At 38.8% G+C, this 20728-nt stretch overlaps 1 protein-coding gene across 15 annotated transcripts in view; it reads right to left on the reverse strand.

Annotated features, from left to right (window-relative positions):
* Positions 1-20728, reverse strand: part of PTPRD (protein tyrosine phosphatase receptor type D) — a 1741884-nt gene that overhangs the window by 138125 nt on the left and 1583031 nt on the right. For 8 of the 15 annotated variants that reach the window (XM_082266411.1, XM_082266421.1, XM_082266419.1 and 5 more), the window contains 4 exons: positions 19712-19872; positions 13745-13857; positions 7935-7976; positions 5375-5472 (listed from right to left, as the gene is read on the reverse strand). In XM_082266411.1, the coding sequence (XP_082122537.1) occupies positions 5375-5472; positions 7935-7976; positions 13745-13857; positions 19712-19872 (414 nt within the window). The remainder of the gene's footprint in view (positions 1-5374; positions 5473-7934; positions 7977-13744; positions 13858-19711; positions 19873-20728) is intronic. The other 7 variants (XM_082266413.1, XM_082266423.1, XM_082266422.1 and 4 more) reach the window with 1 other exon arrangement.

Raw genomic sequence — 20728 nt, forward strand, 5'->3', positions numbered from 1 at the left:
AGAGCCTCAGAGGATGTATGACATGGTATACCAGGAGGATGAGGGAGCAGGGACATCATTTCACTCTGATTTTATTTTACCTTTTACCTCTATATTAAACAGATATTTATCAAATCGTAAAGGCAACAGGAATAGATATTTAGAATAAGCTTTTTATTTACCTGCTTTAAGGATTGGTGTTTGAAACTTACTGTTCAAATGGCACTGGTAAAATTCCAACTGCCCTATAGCTAAATCATGATTAATTATTTGTATAGTAGCAGTAAATATGTGGGACAGATTATATAAATATTATAGGTCCTGTGGGGCACAGTATTATGTTTATTGCCCTATTTTCTCTAAAGAAAAAATGTTTAGTGTAAGGCTGCCCCTAAACAGAAATTAGCTACAAAAATATGTATCATGTGCCTTTAGCTAATAAAGTACACTAAGACTAACCAACAAATAACAGGATTGTGTTCTAAGAATGTATTGATTTGCTAAAATAAGACCCTCCTTTGTACTTTTTCTACACTTCCAAGCAAATGTCTGACTTAATCTAATAATTATCCCTTTCTTTTTAAAGAACAACAACATATACCAGTAACGTGCTCTACTATGCAAATAACCATTTCAATTAAAGCAAAAAGGCTTCTATGAAAGGTCCTGTGAAAAGTTCCTGAAAGTGATTCTAAACCTTCTTTACTTAAAAAATAATAAAAACAGTCAATACTTACCTGCTCTGTGTAATGGTATTTCACAGAGCCCCAAACCTCCTCTTCTGGTGTCTCTTTCCAGCATCCTGGTTCACTTCATATGGGGGCACTTATGCGGGCACAGACACGTGACAGGGTGGCTTGGCTCTGCCCCCCCCCAGCTCCCTCATCACAGGATTTGATTGACAGCAGCAGGAGCCAATCACTCCAGCTGCTGTCTTTCTGTGCTGCAATTTTAGAGAGAGGAGAGAGAGTTGCTGCTCTCGAGCATGGCGCTGGATCGAGATTCTGATCAGAGAAGGTAAAAAAACTTTAAGCCTTTAGAACTATTTAAACATTTAACAATGCATTACTTTGTTCATTGGCTTGTAACAACTGTATATATACTGTATGTCCTGTATTACTTATAGTTCTTCTATTTTTAGCAACACTTATGCTTATCCTGATTTACATGGTATTATCACAGCATTCACAGTCATTATTACCCACCTAATGAGACCTTGCAGAACAAGACTCTGATATCTGACCAAAATATTATTTTTTGAAACAGGTTTGTATTAGGCAAAATGAAAATGCACTGCATTGTTCCTAATGCAATAAAAAGCCGCTAATGTGTTAGAAACCTCCAATTTAATTTTCCTAGTAGGAGCATACTTGTGACTATTAAGATAAATGACAGAATGATACTAGTAAGTTTATATCACATTAGGGACACTAATGTAATTAGCAAATCAAGGGGAATGTAATGAATGAATTAAGCTTAATGGTAATCGCAGTAATGCATTTTGCTCATCAACACAGTAATAGAGTAGTGATGTTTGAGAAAGAGTATTGAAAATGCTAAAGGGTGCCCATTTTAAAAGAATAAACATAAAATTAGCATAATCTTGATTTCTATATAATAAAATTAAAGATTCTTGGTTAAATTGGAACTCCATCCAAACAGCAAAACACTGAGTTCAGATACATATATATGAATTGTGTTAGTGACCATAATGTTAGAAGTTCTGTGCAGCCACTTTTATTTTTCAAGTACCGTGACATATGCAAATCTTCATTAGTTTTGAAATCAGTGACTACCTTAGCATGGAATCAAACAAATTTAATTATAATAAATATAATACGATTTTTGACCTGCAAGTAAAGTCTGTTTCTTAGAGTATGTGACACATGGGTATGTGTTGGGTTTGCTGATTCTGGATGCCAGGAGGTCCACATCTGACATCCCCCATTTGTGGCAAAGGACCTGAAACCCCTCTTGATGGAGAGCTTTTTTCTCCTGGATTTAGATGCTGATAACTGAGAAAGCCCACCTGAAAATCTTCTACGCCTGAGATGTGAATGGGGGACAGTGCCACAGTACAGTTCTGCCAGAGAGAGGATCAACTTCCCTTCTTCTTGAGTGGTGCAAGCTTGATGGTCGAAGTAGACCAAGGCCATGGCATGATCCAACTGGATTCTCATCAGGAGTCCTCACAATTGAGGGATCCAACAATAAAGAGTTAACCAAATTGACTTGAGTTCTAAAATATTGATGGGAAGATGGGCTTCCTCTGAAGACCAAGTGTGCACTGAGAGGGCAGTAGGGGCTCCTCCCAAGCCCAGCAGGCTAACATCAGCTGAAAGCACTTTCTATATTCTTAGGAAAAATTGATTTCCTGACATCAGTGCTGAATTAGGGATACACCATGTCAGAATGAGTCTGGCCTTGTGGGTCAAATGCATGGTGCTGCCCAAGGACCGGGTCAATTTGTCCCATGCTGCAAGATTGTTGTGTTGCAATGGCACAGCCTCAAAGGAGACAACCATGACAACTAAGACCCTCATGCAGACATAAAGTGAGGGTTTTTTCTTTGGGCCCTGAGAGACTGGGCATGAGATCAGAAGATAAAAAGGAAGAAAGGTCCTGGACAAGGTTGTATTGAACATCGGGTCCCAGAACTTTAATCTCTGAGAAGTTTCCAGTGACTACTTCTGTGGAGTTTGCTGTGTCCACTGAAAATTGGCTGACAAGGATAGGAAGGGCTGATCATTCAGCAGGAGATTGCACAGATAACCCACACTGTGTATCTCTTGGGAGCAGTGAATTTAAAACTAGGGAAACTCCTTGGTGAAAACCTGGGTCCCACAAACAGTCCAAAGTGTTTATGGGAAGGAAAGAGGGGAAAGACGTAAGTGTCTACTGAAGCCAGAAAGTCTCCAGGATAAAGAGAGCCAAAGAGCAGTCTGACAGTTTCTATGCGTAATTTCTGAACACACAGGAACAAGCTTCTTTAGGTGCACAACTGGCCAAACTCCACCATATGGTTTAGGAACTGTAAAGCGGTTCAAGTAAATGCATTCCTCTTTTGATACAGTGGTGACTAACTTCTGAGACTGAAGCTGCTGAAAGCAAGTGGCAAATTTAAAAGCATTAGGTGGGAAAGAGGCAGAGACTGCAATTCGTTTTTAGCCCCTGGAAATTGTTTTTTGGATGTCTGAGATTTTCTCGGACCAGAAGGCAGAGAAGGACAACAGATATCATGCCACTCCAAGTGGAGACACCCTTCCACTGGAAAAAGACATTGGAACTGGATTTGGATGGTTAGTAGGGCCACAATCTTTTATTTATTTTATTTTTTTTACAAACAAATATTCCTAGCTTGGATTTGGAACTGGAGGTCTGAGAGGGCTGAAAGAAACCTCTTCCAACCTGCAAGTAAAGGACCTACTATTTGAGGGCAAATGGAGAACAAACTCATCTGGGAGATCCGAAAAAGTGTATCATGCTGTAGTGTAAGGCCACTGGTAAGAGGTCTAGTTAACTGTAGACTGAGGCATCCATTTGGATGGAACTAGGATCTCGGCATTGAGTTTAGTCCAGACAGAAATGGCCTGACAGGCAACCATAAGACCAACCAGAGGTTGCATGGTGGAGTCTGTTTAAGAAAACGGGCCTCTTGTCTACTGGGTTCTTGAACACAGAAGAGTCTTGTTAAGACAAGAGGTGGCAGGGTCAATTACAGGGATCCTCCACTTTTGCAGGAAACTTTCCTCAATAGTATACTGCTATGCAAAGCATTTTGGAGGGGTAAAAAATCCTCTCAGGGTTAGGCCAGTCCCTGTTTAAGCCTTAGCAGACCTAGACAATTTTATGGACTCTCCATACTGGAGACTTTGGGATGAGCAGATGGGCAGGAGCAACAGGCTGCTCTAACACTAAGCAGGAGTGTACAGCATTAACAGGTACCTATTGCATACTCAAGCCGAAGGTATCTATTTCTAATCCAATTCCTCTAAAGGAATAGTACAGAAGGAATCTTCCTCATCTACCACCTCCTCTGGAAGAATGTCTGGCTCAAGCGCAAAGTCCAGGACAGAATCGGGAGGGGAGACTGAAAGAACATATTTGTGATTAGTGGTATCAATAGCATACTAAAGACATGGAAATTCACCCAATAATTTAGATACTGTGGCAGAAAATTTCTCTCTTGTAAAAAATTGAGGAATAACACATGACTGACTTGCCAGCAGTGTACCCAAACAAAGGTACTAGGGTCATGTGAAGACAAGCTCCCCCCTCCCCCCCTCCCCTTTAGAGCTAAGAGCTGAGTATAAGCAAGCAAGGCCACCTGACCATTTATTTTTTCCAAAGTGTTTCTAGAGGAGTTCCTCTGCTACTGTGGAGAGGAAGGGGAGGGCCCATAATGCCAAGTACTGTAGGCTACTGAATACCCAGTTTAATAGCTTACTGCTGTGCCATAACAGATATGGAGGACTGGGAGGTGTCATCACTGTTAAGGCACACCTTAGGGAGGAGGATGACAGAGCACGCACATTTAGAAGGTAATCCAAGGGTGAGGCTTTGCAGGTGCAAGAAATACGTGTCCATACAGCCATACAGGTGCAGAGGGCGTGTCTTGGAGAGTCTATGCAAGTGCAGTAGTCCCCACTTACTCATGTCCAAAGAGGGCAAGATTGTTGCAAATTCAAATGTTTCACAGCAGTCCTGGTCCTCAGCACTAATCATCAGGCTGTAGTTGCAGAAAATGGTCCCATACTAGCAAGGTAATGGAGCTTAGAACACTGGGAAGAGAATTTTTAAAGACTACGTTATGAACTTATTGTGAGCAAATGTCTTATAGGCAGGAATAAAAGGGCGCTTTGCATTCCAGGTTAAGGGATCTTCAGGGACATGGCTCTTTCACTGGCTGACCATGGCCCTGGACCTGTATAGCACCTTTTGACTAATTCAACGTGATTCCAAGATGAGCATCTAAGTGGGATTCAGTGTTCTTACGAACATTAAAGGCTGGCCCCAATGTTCAACTCAACCAATCCAGAAGCTGCAATAGATGCCAAAGTGGCTATGGTGCAGCCAGAGATCTTTAAAGATAAACAATCTTGATAGATAAAACCTCCATAGAATTAAGGTAAGTTTCTCCTAGTACAGAGAAAGGGGTCCATCATCCAAGGACATTAGCAAAATACTAAGGCTAGGTGGGAATGGGAGGTGTTATTTAGAGGGATGCCCCTAAAGCCTTTTTTGCCAGTTTTATCACCTGAAGGTAGCTGCATAAAACCCACTTTAATGATTAAAGATCCTGTGTCCTGAACTGTATGATTAAGAAAATAATAATAACCAATGTGCATCTAACTTATTTCATAATTTTTATTTTAAGAAGAAATAAAGATAATACCTCATACTCTTGAGAAAACTTTAGGTTGTCATTAGCTTTCAGTCTTTCGATGTGGTCAGCAAGTTCTAGTATAGGTATGGGAGGATGACTGGCCATGCCTAAAAATAAAAGGGGATACAATTTAAAGACAAATGCACATGTCAAATCATGTACACACATACAAGGTACAGCTAAAAACAGCAACATGATTATTAATGTGTAAGTAGTAAATGCTGCATGTGTGAGAAGCAGGCAAATAAGTTTGGTTACTTAAAGCTGAACATGCTCTGGAAGGATGAGCTTTGATGCATGAGAAGTTACTAGAGATGAGCGAACCAACCAACAGATTTCAGAACTTGTGGTAGATAAGGTTGATTCATAACATACAAATATCCACAAACAGTTCTACTAGCCAATCCACCAGACTCAATATGCTAATTTTCAGTTTTCATTAGGAAGAGATGTTTGCAGCCCTCCCCTAAAAGACATCAGCCCAGCACTTCAGGCTTACAGGATGGCACACCAATAATGAGAGATGTGAACCCCTGCTATGTTGAATCAAATATACCCTTTGTAATTGCTAAGAATCCCCCCAATCCAAGTAGCATTTAGCAACAGTCCCTTCTGACTCACAGCAGGATTGACGATGGAATCCAGAAGGAGGCTTATATTACATTTACCAGCCCCTAGTGCTGGCCAATGCATCTCCTACTTATACACCTTGTTTAGGGTTGAAGCTATAAGAAACACTGTAATGGAATGTTTATTACAGTATAAAGTAATTTAGAAAGATAACACGCGAACTCTAGTGAATCTCTATCAGATTCAATCATTTTGGAGCTGTAGGTTACTTAAGGGAAGAAATGTAAAATACCTATAACCTCAGATTTGTTAAGAAATTGAAGACCCATTCTCTTAGCTTTTTGGATTGTTTTTTTTTTTTCACAAAGAAGTGAACGAAGAATTGAAGGATTTTTTCCCCCTAACCAGATAAAACCTAAGAATATCTTGTGCATCCTAGAGCCATTCCCAGCTGAGCACATGTCCAGACATGTAGCTAAGGGGCCTGCTGTCAGACTGTTATTTCTGTAGCAGAGCTGCTATAGAAGCATCAACACATGTAGCATGACGCAGGCTTTACAGTGTGAGTACTTATAAAAATGTAAACAGAAATTGATACAATGGGATTCATTTACTAAAAGCAAATAGACTGGGAACTTTGCAAGTACAGTTACACTTTATAAAGTTGCACTCATTTTCCCCAGAGCTTAGAAAATGTGGTAAAGTGCTGCTGATTTCCATCATGCTGGGTTTTCTTTTTTCCTTGAGTCTGATTGGGTATTCTTTACAAAGTGAAGCTTTACCATATTTACATTTTTTAAGGAAAATGAGTGCAAGTGCACAGTCTATTTTATTTGTCTTTAGTAAATCCTTTCCAATGTAGTTAATTGCAGCTCTTAGCAGAAAACAATAGCATTTTTTTAACACAAAATTTGCTTAAGAAACCTTCAAAAAGAAAAACAAGTTTAAGTTCTTTAAAAAAAAAAAGGATTTCCTAATTCATTTTCAATCAAAACATTGCTATCCTATACTATCCCATCTTAAACCTTACTTCCCCCTGTCCTTTTTCTATTTTATTTTGGCAGCTTTTTTACACTGTATTATGAATATGCTTTTTGTATTTTCATTTATTTTGTTGATCTAGTTTTTTGTAGATTTTTCCTTTGTCAATAGCCTGACCCCATTTTCTTTATGCTATACATATAGTATATAGAATATTAATTACCAACTCTTGAAAGACAATACTACTAAAAAAAACCCTTGTGTGATATCGCCAAATTAGCTGCCATACAAAAATGGCCATGGTTTGGATTAGGTCATTTTTTTTTTCTTCACTTGACTTTGCATTTGGTGAATGGAAAAGAGGCAAGTGACTCTTTCATTCATTGACTAGAGGTAGGAGTTTCAGCCTAGGTAAACTGAACATACACCCCCCAATTCCCACACCACATAATGGATCGTATTACTTCTATACTGTTACTTTAAGGCACTCTTACTTTTGAAGTATCTGCCCAATGCTCAAGATCATGGGGTGCACTGGTATTAACATAGAAAAGCAACCATATGCTTGCAGACCATTTGCTGTAGGGATGACAACTTATAAGCCTAAAGTCCTGGGACACTTTCTTTAAGTGGTAAGGCCACCCTTTTTTATAAAGAAAAAATAAAAAATAAAAAAACAAAACTGACTGATGAAATCTAAACAGCTTGTGGAAGCTATGTTATGGAATTCGTTCATCTCCAGTGGTCACCAAGCGTATTCCCAAAGCCAACTCGCCTAGCCTGAAGGCCAGTATTGTGCAGTGAATCATGACGTTAGCTAAGTAAAGGAATGTGATACAGTTAGACCACAGGTAGAGGCATTTATTTTACATTGTTTCAAACCCTTTGTTCTGCACCAAATGATATGGAAACTTAGATTAAGTGGTGAAAAAATAGGGAGCTAAGAGAACATGAAAGCCTCCTAGAAGAGAAGAAAAGGGAGAATTGACATGACTAATGCATAATGAATGAAACTAACTTGAAGAATGGAGGTTACCAGTGTAACCGGCGACACCTGAACCTGAAAAGCAAATGAGTGTATAAATAAAAAACTGGATAATGTCATGAAGAAATTCAGTGGGAAACCTATGTAGTTTTGATATAATGAAATACTTGTGTTTTGAAGACATTTGTAAAGCAAAGGGGTGATATAAAATTAGAATTTGTTAATGGAAAGACAAGTGATTTTCACAATAAACCAGTATTACAGTGTGGAACATCAACATGCAAAAGACTCATAATATAGCATGCACTGTAGTTGTGAGATAATAGTTATTAGAGGAAAACAATGATAATCAAAAGCCTCAAAAATGTTTTCCCTATCAGCAGATTGTAGAGTGAGGGTTACAGCTATGGCCACAGTAAAAAAATATAGTTATTCCTAAAGAGTTCCAAGCTCAACCCCCAAAACATGTCTACAATCTACCTAAGGTGTAAACATCTTTGTCTTATTAGGACATAAAAACACAGTAAAGGGGGACTACAGCAACCTGCCAGCTGCAGACATGTTTCCTTGCAACAAGCAGAGCTTGCATTAATACTGCACAACTCTTTTAGTATAGGTGTTTAACATTTTGATCAAGCAGACACAAACTCACTAAATATTATTTATATTAGGTTCAACAGCAGCTGGAGGCTGGAGAAGCAGATCCATGACATACCATGACCCAACCACAGCTTATAATGGAGAAATAACTGGCTAGTGGATTTGAATTAGCACACCCAAAATAATTTGTTAGCAATGGAAATGAAACACTGATCAATTTAGGGGGCTTAAAGTGGATTTAATGGTAAAAAAATCCATCATGATACATACAAGTTTACTCTAATTAAGTATTTTATTTCACAAATTACTATTTAAAACTGCAGTGACTACTGAAGAAACAGAAATCTGTAACCTGAATAGCTGTATTCATTCTAAATTTATGAAGTGGTGAGCCAGGTACCAGAAATGTATTTAGTTGAGGTGAAAACTGGGTGCTACAGCTACATGGAAACAAGGAATTCATTGTGGTAATCCAGATCAAGCACCCCTATTGAGAAATATGGGTAGTGCATAGTCAACATAGGACAATAAAAGACTTTTCAAAACTAATGATTGATTGATTGATGTGAAGGGTATAATAGTACTTGTACAGCAAAAAAAAAAATAAAAAGACAAAGATGTTTAGACCTTTTTGAGCGAATCGTGGGAGAGAGTTATTATCATATAAAGACTGAGTGGTAGTTTGACTAGAGAAGGAAGACACAGAGCCAATCAGGGAGGCGTATGGGACTGAATTACTGTTCAAAGCTGTAAAGAGCAAAAGCCAATTGAAGACGGGAAACAAATTAGTAACAACAGTAGAATCAAATTGTTAAGCACATACACAATATTCACAGACAAAAAATCATGCACATACAGTGATGTGTTACATGAGCAATAATATTAATTATATTACTTTAACAAAATAATGGCGCTCCCTAATGAACAAAGGATTTGGCTTTTCACATCAAAATTGAGGCATTACAAAGAGACATACTGTACAAGTTGGCATATGTGACCCACTCCAATCCTTGTACTAATAGGGCTTGTTATGTCATATAGTCCCTCTTGGGTATACCACTTATACCATAAACTCTAGCTAGGAACAAAATGTAAGTAATGTGGTTTATTAATATATTCAAATAAAAAAAATCAAAATTCAGAAATATAATGTAATACACCAAAGTTTATCCAGCAGACAATCTAAAGCTGAACTTTAGGCAAATATAAAAGACAAATATTAATACAGCTCTGTAGTCAATAATACATCACTAGGTGTGTTTTTCTAATGCAGGCAGTGTAAGTACCTACAGTACATATGAACCGATATCAGCCTCCTGAAATCCAATTTACAGCACATCACTGACTGGGAGAAACACAACAATGAGCCAGTGCGTTGTGATGCAGTGCTAACAAAGTACATACTGATAGGAGGAGAGAGCAAGGTGAGACAGAGAGATGAGCCCAGCAGTGTGCTGCTTCTCTTTTTACTGTCCAGTCTCAGGCTGGGGGCAGGACAAATCCAAAAGGTGTTACTTCACTGCAGCAGATAAAAACCATGCCTTGACAGATAGGAAGGTGATGTATGGCTGAGTTGTGTAAATCTCAGGACAGGATGAAAAAAAATAAAAACCCTTTGGCAGTTGAACCATCTTCCTTTTTAGTATTTTATGTGTTAGTTTGTTTTTTTGGGGGAAAAATGGCCATTCAATTTTGCAGGTCTTTTTCTTTCTCAACCTCCTTGAGTCCAAGAGCATTTTTTCATTTTTGGTAATGTCTCAATTATATTTTTTAGTATTTGAAGTCTATCGTAATGTATTATACATCACTTTTTCCGGACAGATAAGGCCTAATTTGGCAGTAAATTTGGATAAATATATCATTTTGTTCTTGTTTTTATTTTGGGCACCCCCATACATATACCACAATATAGAATTAACAAAGTCTGCGGATTACAATATCATATTAGAGTGAATTTTATGAAATGCAGAGTTGTGCTAAAGCTCAAAGTGAACATACTATTTACACTTTACTTTAGGACAGCTTTGTTCCCCTTTCGATGCTACACTGCGATGTAGGCAGCAGGAAAAAAACTTTTTGTGCACATTGTCACCATAAGATTAGGATGAGATTTGCGTGGGTTGACAAAAACACAAATTAGCTATACAATTTGTTTTTGACATTGCGTTCACTTACATGAGCATTTGAAACTTGTGCAGTGAACGCAAATGTCATCCAAATTATCCACTGTTATTAATAGGACCAGGGGGATTAATCTGGGGAGAGAAATGTTATATATTTTTTTTTTTAGGACACATGCTTTTAGGATATCCGTACTCATTCCTTCCAATGTAAACATAATGCGGAAGAACTATGTCCACTGCATTCTGCTATAGGCACTCCTACGGAACACTGTATAGCAAGAACGGAAGCCCAAGAACTGATTGTTTCAGCTCCTGGGCTTAGTGCTGGACCCCAGTTATCACTAACAGTTGTCGTTTCCAGTGCTACTGCCAATGGAGGCTGCAGAAACTACCGAGGCTGGGTGACTATTTTAAATGGCACTGGGGTGGCTCTGGAATATATCGCCACTGTCCCGGTGCCATTTTTAAATTCTGTTGGGGACTCCAATGGTTATTAAATAAAATGTAATTCTGTAAGCCTATCCTCATACCAAAACTGGCTGACAGTCATATAGGAACAGCCATGTCAATACATCTAGCCTGTTTGATGTAATCATAAATATTTTTTTTTCAGAAATTCCAAAGCCTTTTAAGCAACTATTGAACAATCGGCTTGCCTTTTTTTCTTACTATATATATCTTCAGAGCTAATAGACATAATGCCCTTTGTGTCAGGTCATTCCATGTAGTTTAATAACCCGCTGAGTCAGTAAAGACGGCTAAATGAAAGGCCAAACCATCTCATCTATTTAAATATTGATGCAGCCTAATTAGCCATTCTTACCTAATTAATAAACACTGAAAGCTGTTATTTTTATATATAAATGTATACATGGTTTCATGGCTGGAGGATAACTAATATGTTTAGGCACTCACCTTGAAGTATCATTGATTAAGTAAAAGCTTTCTTTTTGTGGTTTTAAATGGGCTTTAACATAGATTTATGACGTCTAATAACTGTAGTCTTATGAGGTTCTGGAATAGCAGTGCAAACACTTAAAGGCACTGCAATTTTTAACAGTACTTGGAAAGGCAAAGGTGCTGGCCAATGTTTTAACAACCCACTACTACTATTACGAGTAATTTAAAATAATAATCACAGTTTATATATGCTAAATAAATGAAAGCAATTTCTCCAGCAGTTTATAGTTAAACAGAAAACAGGAAATATGACCCCATTAACCACTTCAGCTTTTAACGCTTGAATCCCTTTAGACCAAAATATATTGTTTCAAATGATAAACAAGGCTTCCTTTTCTGATATTGTCTTGGAAAAATGATTTTCTATGCATCTTTTAGACAGCAAAAATCAAAACTAAGTGTTAGTCTAATAAAATGGTGTTACTGTAGTTAAAAATTATAGATTTTATTCTGTAAATTATCCTGTTAAAAATGACACAAAAATTATAATAAAAGCATTGCAAAAGTATTTACAGATGAAATAAAGTATTTGTTTTTTAAATTCTGCACTTTTTTAAAAGTGATTTAAAAAAATTTTACAAACAAAAGTAAAATGCTAAAATGTTTACACGTTAAAATTATACTAAAGACTTCTTTTTTTATTTAAAAATAACAAACCTCTTCAGCGCTCCTGAACCCTCCCTTCTGTTGAGTGCCCCCACAGTAAGCGGCTTGCTATGGGGGCACCCGAGCTGCAGCTCTGTTTGTTCATTCAGACATGGAGCCCACCCCCTCTGTCTCCTCAATGGCTCACTTACTTTAATTGACAGCAGCAGGAGCCAATGGTGCTCCACTGCTGCCTCAGCCAATGAGGAGAGCTGTGTCTCTCCTGCAGCATCGCTGGATAGAGATGGGCTCAGGTAAGTATTGGGGGGGGGGGATGCTGCACACAGAAGGTTTTTTATTTTACTGCATAGAATGCATGAAGATAAAAAAAAAAAAAACTTCTGACTTTATAACCACTTTAATGGTTAAAATATGTCATCTCCTTTTGCACTCCATCCAAAATACAGATTATATTTGGGAGGATTACAGCCAGAGTTGACACCTACAGTATGTCCAGAATTAGGATAATCCTAATAAAACTAGGACTGTTTCCACAACAGATGCTCACAGTGGAAAACAAAAGTAGCCACAGAGCAAACATCAATATGAGCATATATAATTTATTTAAAGCATTTTTTCACACTTAAATATGGGTAAGTGAAGGGCTGCAAAACTGTGAAGATGGTGAGGAGCAGCGCAGCCGGCCAGCACAAATAGCTGTCGTGCACGGACTCCAGGACTGTCAGAGGGGGTAGGCAGCATCTGCAGGCTTACTGGATCAAAGTGCAAACCATTAGGGGGGAAAGGGGGTATGTACAACATGTTTTAAAGTCAAGCCTCCTTTTTCAAGTATGCCAAATCATGGAGCAGGGATGTCTTTCATACCGGCGGCTGGAAGCCGGTAATGCAGGTGGGAGAATGAATTTATTATGACAGATTTAAAAGGCCCAATCAACTGGCAGGGGAGGGGGATCGGTGCGTGACAGTTAAAAAGCACAAAAACAAAGAAAATACAATTAGCTCTCTGAGGATCGTTCTGCCTGTTTGAACCCCTAGAAACTCACACTATAGGTATATGCATTGCACATGGCTGCTTCGCAGTTGTGGTTTAGCCCTAATCAGTTGAATAGGTCATCCTTGGCAGGCAGTACTTCCTGCCAAAAGCAAATTGGAGGGGGTGAATGTTTGCACCTCCATCCACTTTCTTTGCCGTTTAAGGGGGAGCAGTTGGGAGGTGGTAAAAACACAGTTCAACTGCGTGTTTCGATTGACTCGTAACTGCAAGTGATCATGCTGTACCTCTAAAACACTAAACTTCAGGTTGCTTGGGGAATTTATAAGAAAATACTGCAAAAAAAAGGCCTAATGTCAGATTTTTATTTTTAAAATATGTGTATTAAACAAAGTACAGTATGTTTCCTAATAAGTGTTTTCTGAAAATGTAAAAGACAAAAATACTCTATATTTGACACAAATACACAAGTTGTGATTTACAATATAAAAATAAACTTAAATGATCAGATTAAAAAAATTACACATTTGCATAAAGTAATGATTGAGAATCATACTACTCACCTGGTGTCTGGAAATTAAGACGCCTGAGTTCAACAGGATCAGTGGGATGATGGGATGGGATCTCTTTATTGTTAGGCAAACTGCTCTTTCTCGAGTCTGACTCCGTCCTTTTCCTGTGTAAGAAAACCTACAGTAAGAGACAATCTGCCAGTGTAGCTTGCGACATTACAACAGTACCTGTACACGTTCATATAATTGCAACAAAAATATACAGCCCCAGTATACCTACATATTAATACATTAATGATTTTTACTAAAACTATTCAAATAAATATATATGTGAACAGCCAGATGCTATTAATTTAAAAAACTCAGATATTTAAAGAAGAAAACCCTTCAAAGCTAAACTTAAATTGATATTAAAATCTCTCTTTTTTTGTACCTAAAATGATAATTAAGGTTTTTACTTACCTGCTCTGTGCAAGTATATTGCACAGAGCGACCCCTTACCTCCTCTTCTGGGGGTCCCCCGCCGACGCTATCCGCTCCTCCTTTCCTGAGTGTGCCCTGACAGCGAACTGTTTGCTAAGTGGGCACATATGTGGGTATTGTCCCCTATCTGTGTGCATCCATAGGCACACACTGCAGCTTGGCCACACACCCCGCTCCCTCCTCATTGGATTTTACTGACAGCAGCAGGAGCCTTTGGCTCCCTCTGCTATCAATTGATCCTGGGAAAGCAGGGAGAGAGACCAGAGCTGCTACAGAGGAGAGGAGAAGGACTCAGGTAAGTATTTGGGGGAGGGGGGAAAGAAAAGGTTATTCAACATAAAGAGGAGTTCCGCCTGGGGGAAAAAAATGAAAAGTCAGCAGCTACAAATACTGTAGCTGCTGACTTAATATATAGACACTTACCTGTCCAGAGAGCTTGCAATGTCGATACCCCGGCCGATTTTCAGATCGGCTGTCAGTCGCTGCTGCCACCATTTGTCATAAGAGAAACTGACAGTGAAATCTTTCGGCTTCACAGCCGGTCCCCTGCTGTGCATGCGCGAAGTACGCTGTGCCTTTCATTTGGCCCAGCGGCATAGGAAGGAGGAGGGGGGGCCAAAATTCTAAGGGACGGCGCTGCGGTGCTGACTCCTGGAAGTGAGGAAGGGTACCCGACAAAAACAGGTACCCGTTCTCCCCTGAAAGGTGCCAAATGTGTCACCAGAGGGGGGGAGGAAGCAGATCAGCGGAATTTCCACTTTTGGGTGGAGCCCCACTTTAACCGCTTGGTGTCAACAGTATGCACATATGTGGTCTCTCAGCAGGTGGGCCTTAACTCTGAGTGACGACATATATGCAGCCCTATGTAAATAACTTACTGCATGCTCCCTGAACGCTCCCAGCATGGTAGCCAGTGAGAATACGCAAGCTCCTAACGCAAACTTGCAATCAGGAGTGTTCTGATCATGTGACCGCGGTGACAGCCAATTACAGTGGTCACATGACCTGAATGCCCCCCTCTGCCTCCCAGCCTTTAAAACTCTTAAAGGGCATTCAGGTCATGTGACCACTGTAATTGGCTGTCACAGCGGTCACATGATCTGAACACTGTCGGTCAGCGGGTTGGAGTTATTGCAGGTAATACATTAAGGTATATACTTTTTGACTTTAGAACCAGAACCATTTTAAAGTAATTCTAGCACCTTGCTAAACTAGGTAGACTCTCCAGAACATTTTTTTTGTATTTAAATCTGTTTATTTGAATGAAGTGCTATTATATCATTTACTTATATGTACTCAGAAAACAACATTCTGAAACTGTTATAAGAAATATGCTGCATGTTTAGATCACCTTCTTCCAAATCATATTCTTTTTTATAGACTTTTATCCAGATTTTCTAGGGAACTCTGTCTCAGTTTTCTTAAATGTGTAGTAGATGTCAGTGGGAAAAGTGTTCATTTTTTTTAACAGACCACTGACACAGAGACAGATGGAAGCCTACAAGAGCATATTAGCTCATTTATATGTTGTCAATTTACTGGGGTTTCTAAATTGTGTTAAGGAGCCAAGACCATTGCTTTTTGTAAACATATGGCTAATTGTTTTCTGGACAACACTGACTGATTCCCCTGAAAATGCTTCTCTGGCTTTGCATGCTTGAAATCATCTACCACCTTTTGGATGAAGCAAGTTACAATGAGCTCAAGCCATGGCTGAGTTGTTTAATGTGTGACAAAAGAACTCATCAGTTTCCTATCTTAATAAAATCTCATGCCAGTGCCATTTTCGGCAAGCATTTTCTGCGCACTTTTAGCATAACAAAGACGAGGAGTTTATTACCTATACAGAAGTATTGGAAACATTTAATTATTTGTAGGTGACGATATCAGCAAACTGAATACTAATTACAGAAAGTAAGCCCCGACAAGACAAGTCTTGCAAGTGAGCTCAAGAAGAGAAAATTAATAAATTCTGTGACTTGCCGGCAAGGTCTTCACTTCGAATAACAAAGCTAAATTAGAATAGGAATACTGAATAATGGTTTGGTAAGTCAGCTACAGTGTATTTGTTAGCATTACAAAGGTTTCTTCGTGTTTATTTTTCACCCACAGAAAATATGGTTCAACTTTATACTAGTCTCAGTTTCTCTCTAACAACATGTTTTTACATTTCAAATAGTAAAAACGTTTTTAACTTGTACTCTTAGACATATATTATGCAGATATTCCAAAACTTCTCATTTTTTACAACCAGAAGAGTATGGCATTCCTTGGGATGTACTTATAGTTCACAATTCTAAAAAACCTTCTTATAGTTTTTATTTATTGTTGCAGAGGAGCAGCTAAAATGTCCTGAGCTGAAATACAGTCTCTGAGCCAGGAATCTTAAATAGTACCATGAGTGTGGGATAAAGTAAAACGTATAACAATACATATATGTGCTGAGTGTGCATGATAAAGTTATGTACATGATGTGTTGTAGATTTCCAGCATTTATCTGTACAATGCCTGGGTCCCAGCCACTTCACACATAGGGTAGAGAGTAGAGAAGTATGTTCCAAGATTTATCATTGCTTCTATACATCTGTCAGTAGATTTTTGTGCAGTGGGTCAGTTATGGTACTTAGTCCTCCAAACCTCTGGTAAAAACCTAAATGCATATAAATATAGTGATAAATACTATACTCGGTCTATACTATAAGTTTACCTTTTTTTGCTTTATAAGGCTCTATAGGTAAACCCTAATTGATGAACATATAATATATATATATATATATATATATATATATATATATATATATATATATATATCACAAAAGTGAGTACACCCCTCACATTTTTGTAAATATTTTTTTATATATCTTTTATTGTGACAACACTGGAGAAATTACATTTGCTACAATGTAAAGTATTGAGTGTACAGCTTGTATAACAGTGTATATTTGCTGTCCCCTCAAAATAACTCAACACACAGCCATTAATGTCTAAACCACTGGCAACAAAAGTTAGTACACTCCTAAGTGAAACTGTCCAAATTGGAACCAAAGTGTCAATATTTTGTGTGGCCACCATTATTTTCCAGCACTGCCTTAACCCTCTTGGGCATTGAGTTCACCAGAGCTTAACAGGTTGCCATTGGAGTCCTCTTCCACTCCTCCATGATGACATCACAGAGCTGGTGGATGTTAGAGACCTTGCGTTTCTCCACCTTCCGTTTGAGGATGCCCCACAGATGCTTAATAGGTTTTAGGTCTAAAGACATGTTTGGCCAGTCCATCACATTTACCCTCAGCTTCTTTAGCAAGGCAGTGGTCGTCTTGGAGGTGTTTTTGGGGTCGTTATCATGTTGGAATACAGGCTTGCGGCCAGTCTCAGATGGGAGGGGATCATGCTCTGCTTCAATATGTCACAGTACATGTTGGCATTCATGGTTCCCTCAATGAACTGTAGCCCCACAGTGCCGGCAGCACTCATGCAGCTCCAAACCATGACACTACCACCACCATGCTTGACTTTGGGCAAGACACACTTGTCTTTGTACTTCTCACCTGGTTGCCACCACACACGCCACCATCTGAACCAAATAAGTTTATCTTGGTCTCATCAGACTAAAGGAGATGGTTCCAGTGATCCATGTCCTCAGTCTGCTTGTCTTCAGCAAACTGTTTGTGAGCTTTCTTGTGCATTATCTTTAGAAGATGCTTCCTTTTGGGACGACAGCAATGTAGACCAATTTGTTGCAGTGTGCGGCATATGGTCTAAGCACTGACAGGCTGACTACCCACCCCTTCAACCTCTGCAGCAAAGCTGGCAGCACTCATACGTCTATTTCCCAAAGGCATGGATATGACGCTGAGCACATGCACTCATCTTCTTTGGTCGACCATGTCAAGGCCTGTTCTGAGTGAAACCTGTCCTGTTAAACCGCTGTATGGTCTCGGCCAACGTGCTGCAGCTCAGATTCAGGGTCTTGGCAATCTTCTTATAGCCTAGGCCATCTTTATGTAGAGCAACAATTCTTTTCTTCAGATCCTCAGAGAATTCTTTGCCATGAGGTGCCATGTTGAATTTCCAGTGACCAGTATGAGAGAGTGAGACCTTGTAACACTAACGAGTCACATTATACCAGGGAGGGCAAATTGCTAATTGGGCCCAATTTGCACATTTTTACTGATGGGTGTACTCACTTTTGTTGCCAGCAGTTTAGACATGAATTGCTGTGTGTCGAGTTATTTTTAGGGGACAGAAATTTACACTGTTATACAAGCTGTACACTCACTACTTTACAGAAGTAGAAAAGTGTCATTTCTTCAGTGTTGTCACGTGAAAAGATATAATAAAATATTTAAAAAAATAAGAGGGGTGTACTCACTTTTGTGAGATACTGTATATATATATATATATATATATATATATATTACAGTATACACACACAGACACTGTTATTATACTACTGTGAAACATTTCTCACCTGTCTGGTTTACTGCTCCATTTTAAAGAAGCACAAAAGAAAAAGGTTAAATGTTAGATGACAAGTAAAATATCCAAATTTATAAGTATTACCTGATAGTTACCTAACACACAGAGATCGCTACAGCCGCTCACATTATATGCAAGCAAATTTAAGCACAAATCATAAAAAACTGAATATCCCATTATTATGCATTTTAACAGAATTTTAACATAATGCTGATCGTAATTTCACCTGTTGTACGCCACCACCATTTGTTGGTAGGGAAAGTATGTTGAAACTATCTACAAACTTGAAATTCTAACCCATTAATTGCCATGAGCTACCTTAGAAAGTGGCAGCATGAGTCACAGAGAACATATCCACAGCTGCAGTGAAGATATAGAAGTACTAGAAAGCCAGTAGCTGCTTGGTAATGCTCATAGCAGTGGCAGGAAAAAGCTAAATTGTGACTTCCACTTGAAGTGTTAGCATTGAAAAAAAAATATTTAAACACCAAAATGCAAAGGTCAAACTGCATTTGCACATGGGCACATGGGCAGTTGGTTTAAAAACGATTTTACTACCAATAGAAGCAACTGTGAATTTGTGGACGATAACATAGATAGTCGAGTTTTGATTTGTGATATGAATTTGAATATTATTAGTAAATTAAGTTACACTAAATGTGAATGTACTAAAGTGATCTTATAAAGCACATACGTTAAGAAGAAAGGATTGCCGTTACTCCTGACTAGCCCAGGTGAATAAATGATAAGGAACGGCCTCAGCTTGCATGTCTCCACCCAACCACACACTCTGATGTATTTTGCCCCATCCACCCGGGCTTTGTCATAGAGATTGTGCAGAGTATCCAATCAGCTTTTAGGTTTTATTGTCACAGCTGAAGTTAAAAGCTGATTGGTTACTATCCACAGTTGCACCAGATTCTTGTGTGAACCAGTTTTAGTAAATCTCACCCTCTATGTCACTTTTGTACAAATACCAATAGCAATACCAATTCTGCATGAGCCCCAGGTGTCACTTTTATTGCACACAATTACAAAAAATCCAGTAAAACTTACCTCTTATAAAGAAGAATTGCTATCACAATACAGATGATAAAAACCACAGCAAGAACTGGTCCCACTACCCATATCAATCCCTCTTCTTCATCTGTTATTGGCTGTGGATCAAGTTCCATCGAGACAACTGGATCTGAATAGGGGCTTGTGGCATACATTGTCTGAAAATACACAGTTATGAATCAGTATCTAGCAATTTTGTTCACATCAGCTTATATACAGTGATACTACTCAAAAGGTTCTAGGCAAGTAAAATTGATATAAATAGATGGGTATATTCTCTTGTGAATTAAAAGAATGGGTTCCCACCCCTGCCACTTCCTGCGCTTTTGAGCTTCACAGAGAGTTTCAATCAGAGAAAAAGGCTGCTGCGGTGCCTCCTCTTTAGAGAACCCAGAATACTTTGCCCTACTGGTGTCATGGGGGCACCCAGTACTAAAGGGTTACTTGCAAGTTTATATAATTCATTAAAACATATGTAAAACGTCTATTTAAAATTCAGAACGTCATGGGGACATTGGGGCTTTCTTCCCCTCACACATGATAGCACTGATGCTTAGCAATTAGACGCTTAGGCAGAGCATTATTACAAGGAACAGATAGAGTCATCATTCATGTATGGGCACCAACTAGGATCGACTTGAAGTTACGCAAGGCTTTTTCCCCACACTTCCAGCAGCAGGAAAGTGAATGGAAAATATGTATAAGCCGTTATGGGGTCATAATTCACCTTTACAAAAAAAAACAAAATGGTATATTCAGGTAAGTGGTGTCTATAGACAAAAACAAACTGTGGAGCTTTGATCAACATTAATAATGCCCTTGCAATAAGCGTAGGTCACTTATGTACCTCCTGAACCATGACTGAAAACTCAGAGAGATGGCATCAACCCCTCCTGCCTTGTTCCTAGGGTGCTGTTAATATTCATCCCTAACATCACAAGAGTAAGCTCTGAAATGCTGAGCTCAGAGTTACTGCATCGGGAGAGAGAAACCACATGTAAGGGTGTATAAAAC

Source organism: Pelophylax lessonae (assembly GCF_965119305.1).
Source record: "Pelophylax lessonae genome assembly, chromosome: 1".
NCBI lineage: Eukaryota > Metazoa > Chordata > Amphibia > Anura > Ranidae > Pelophylax > Pelophylax lessonae.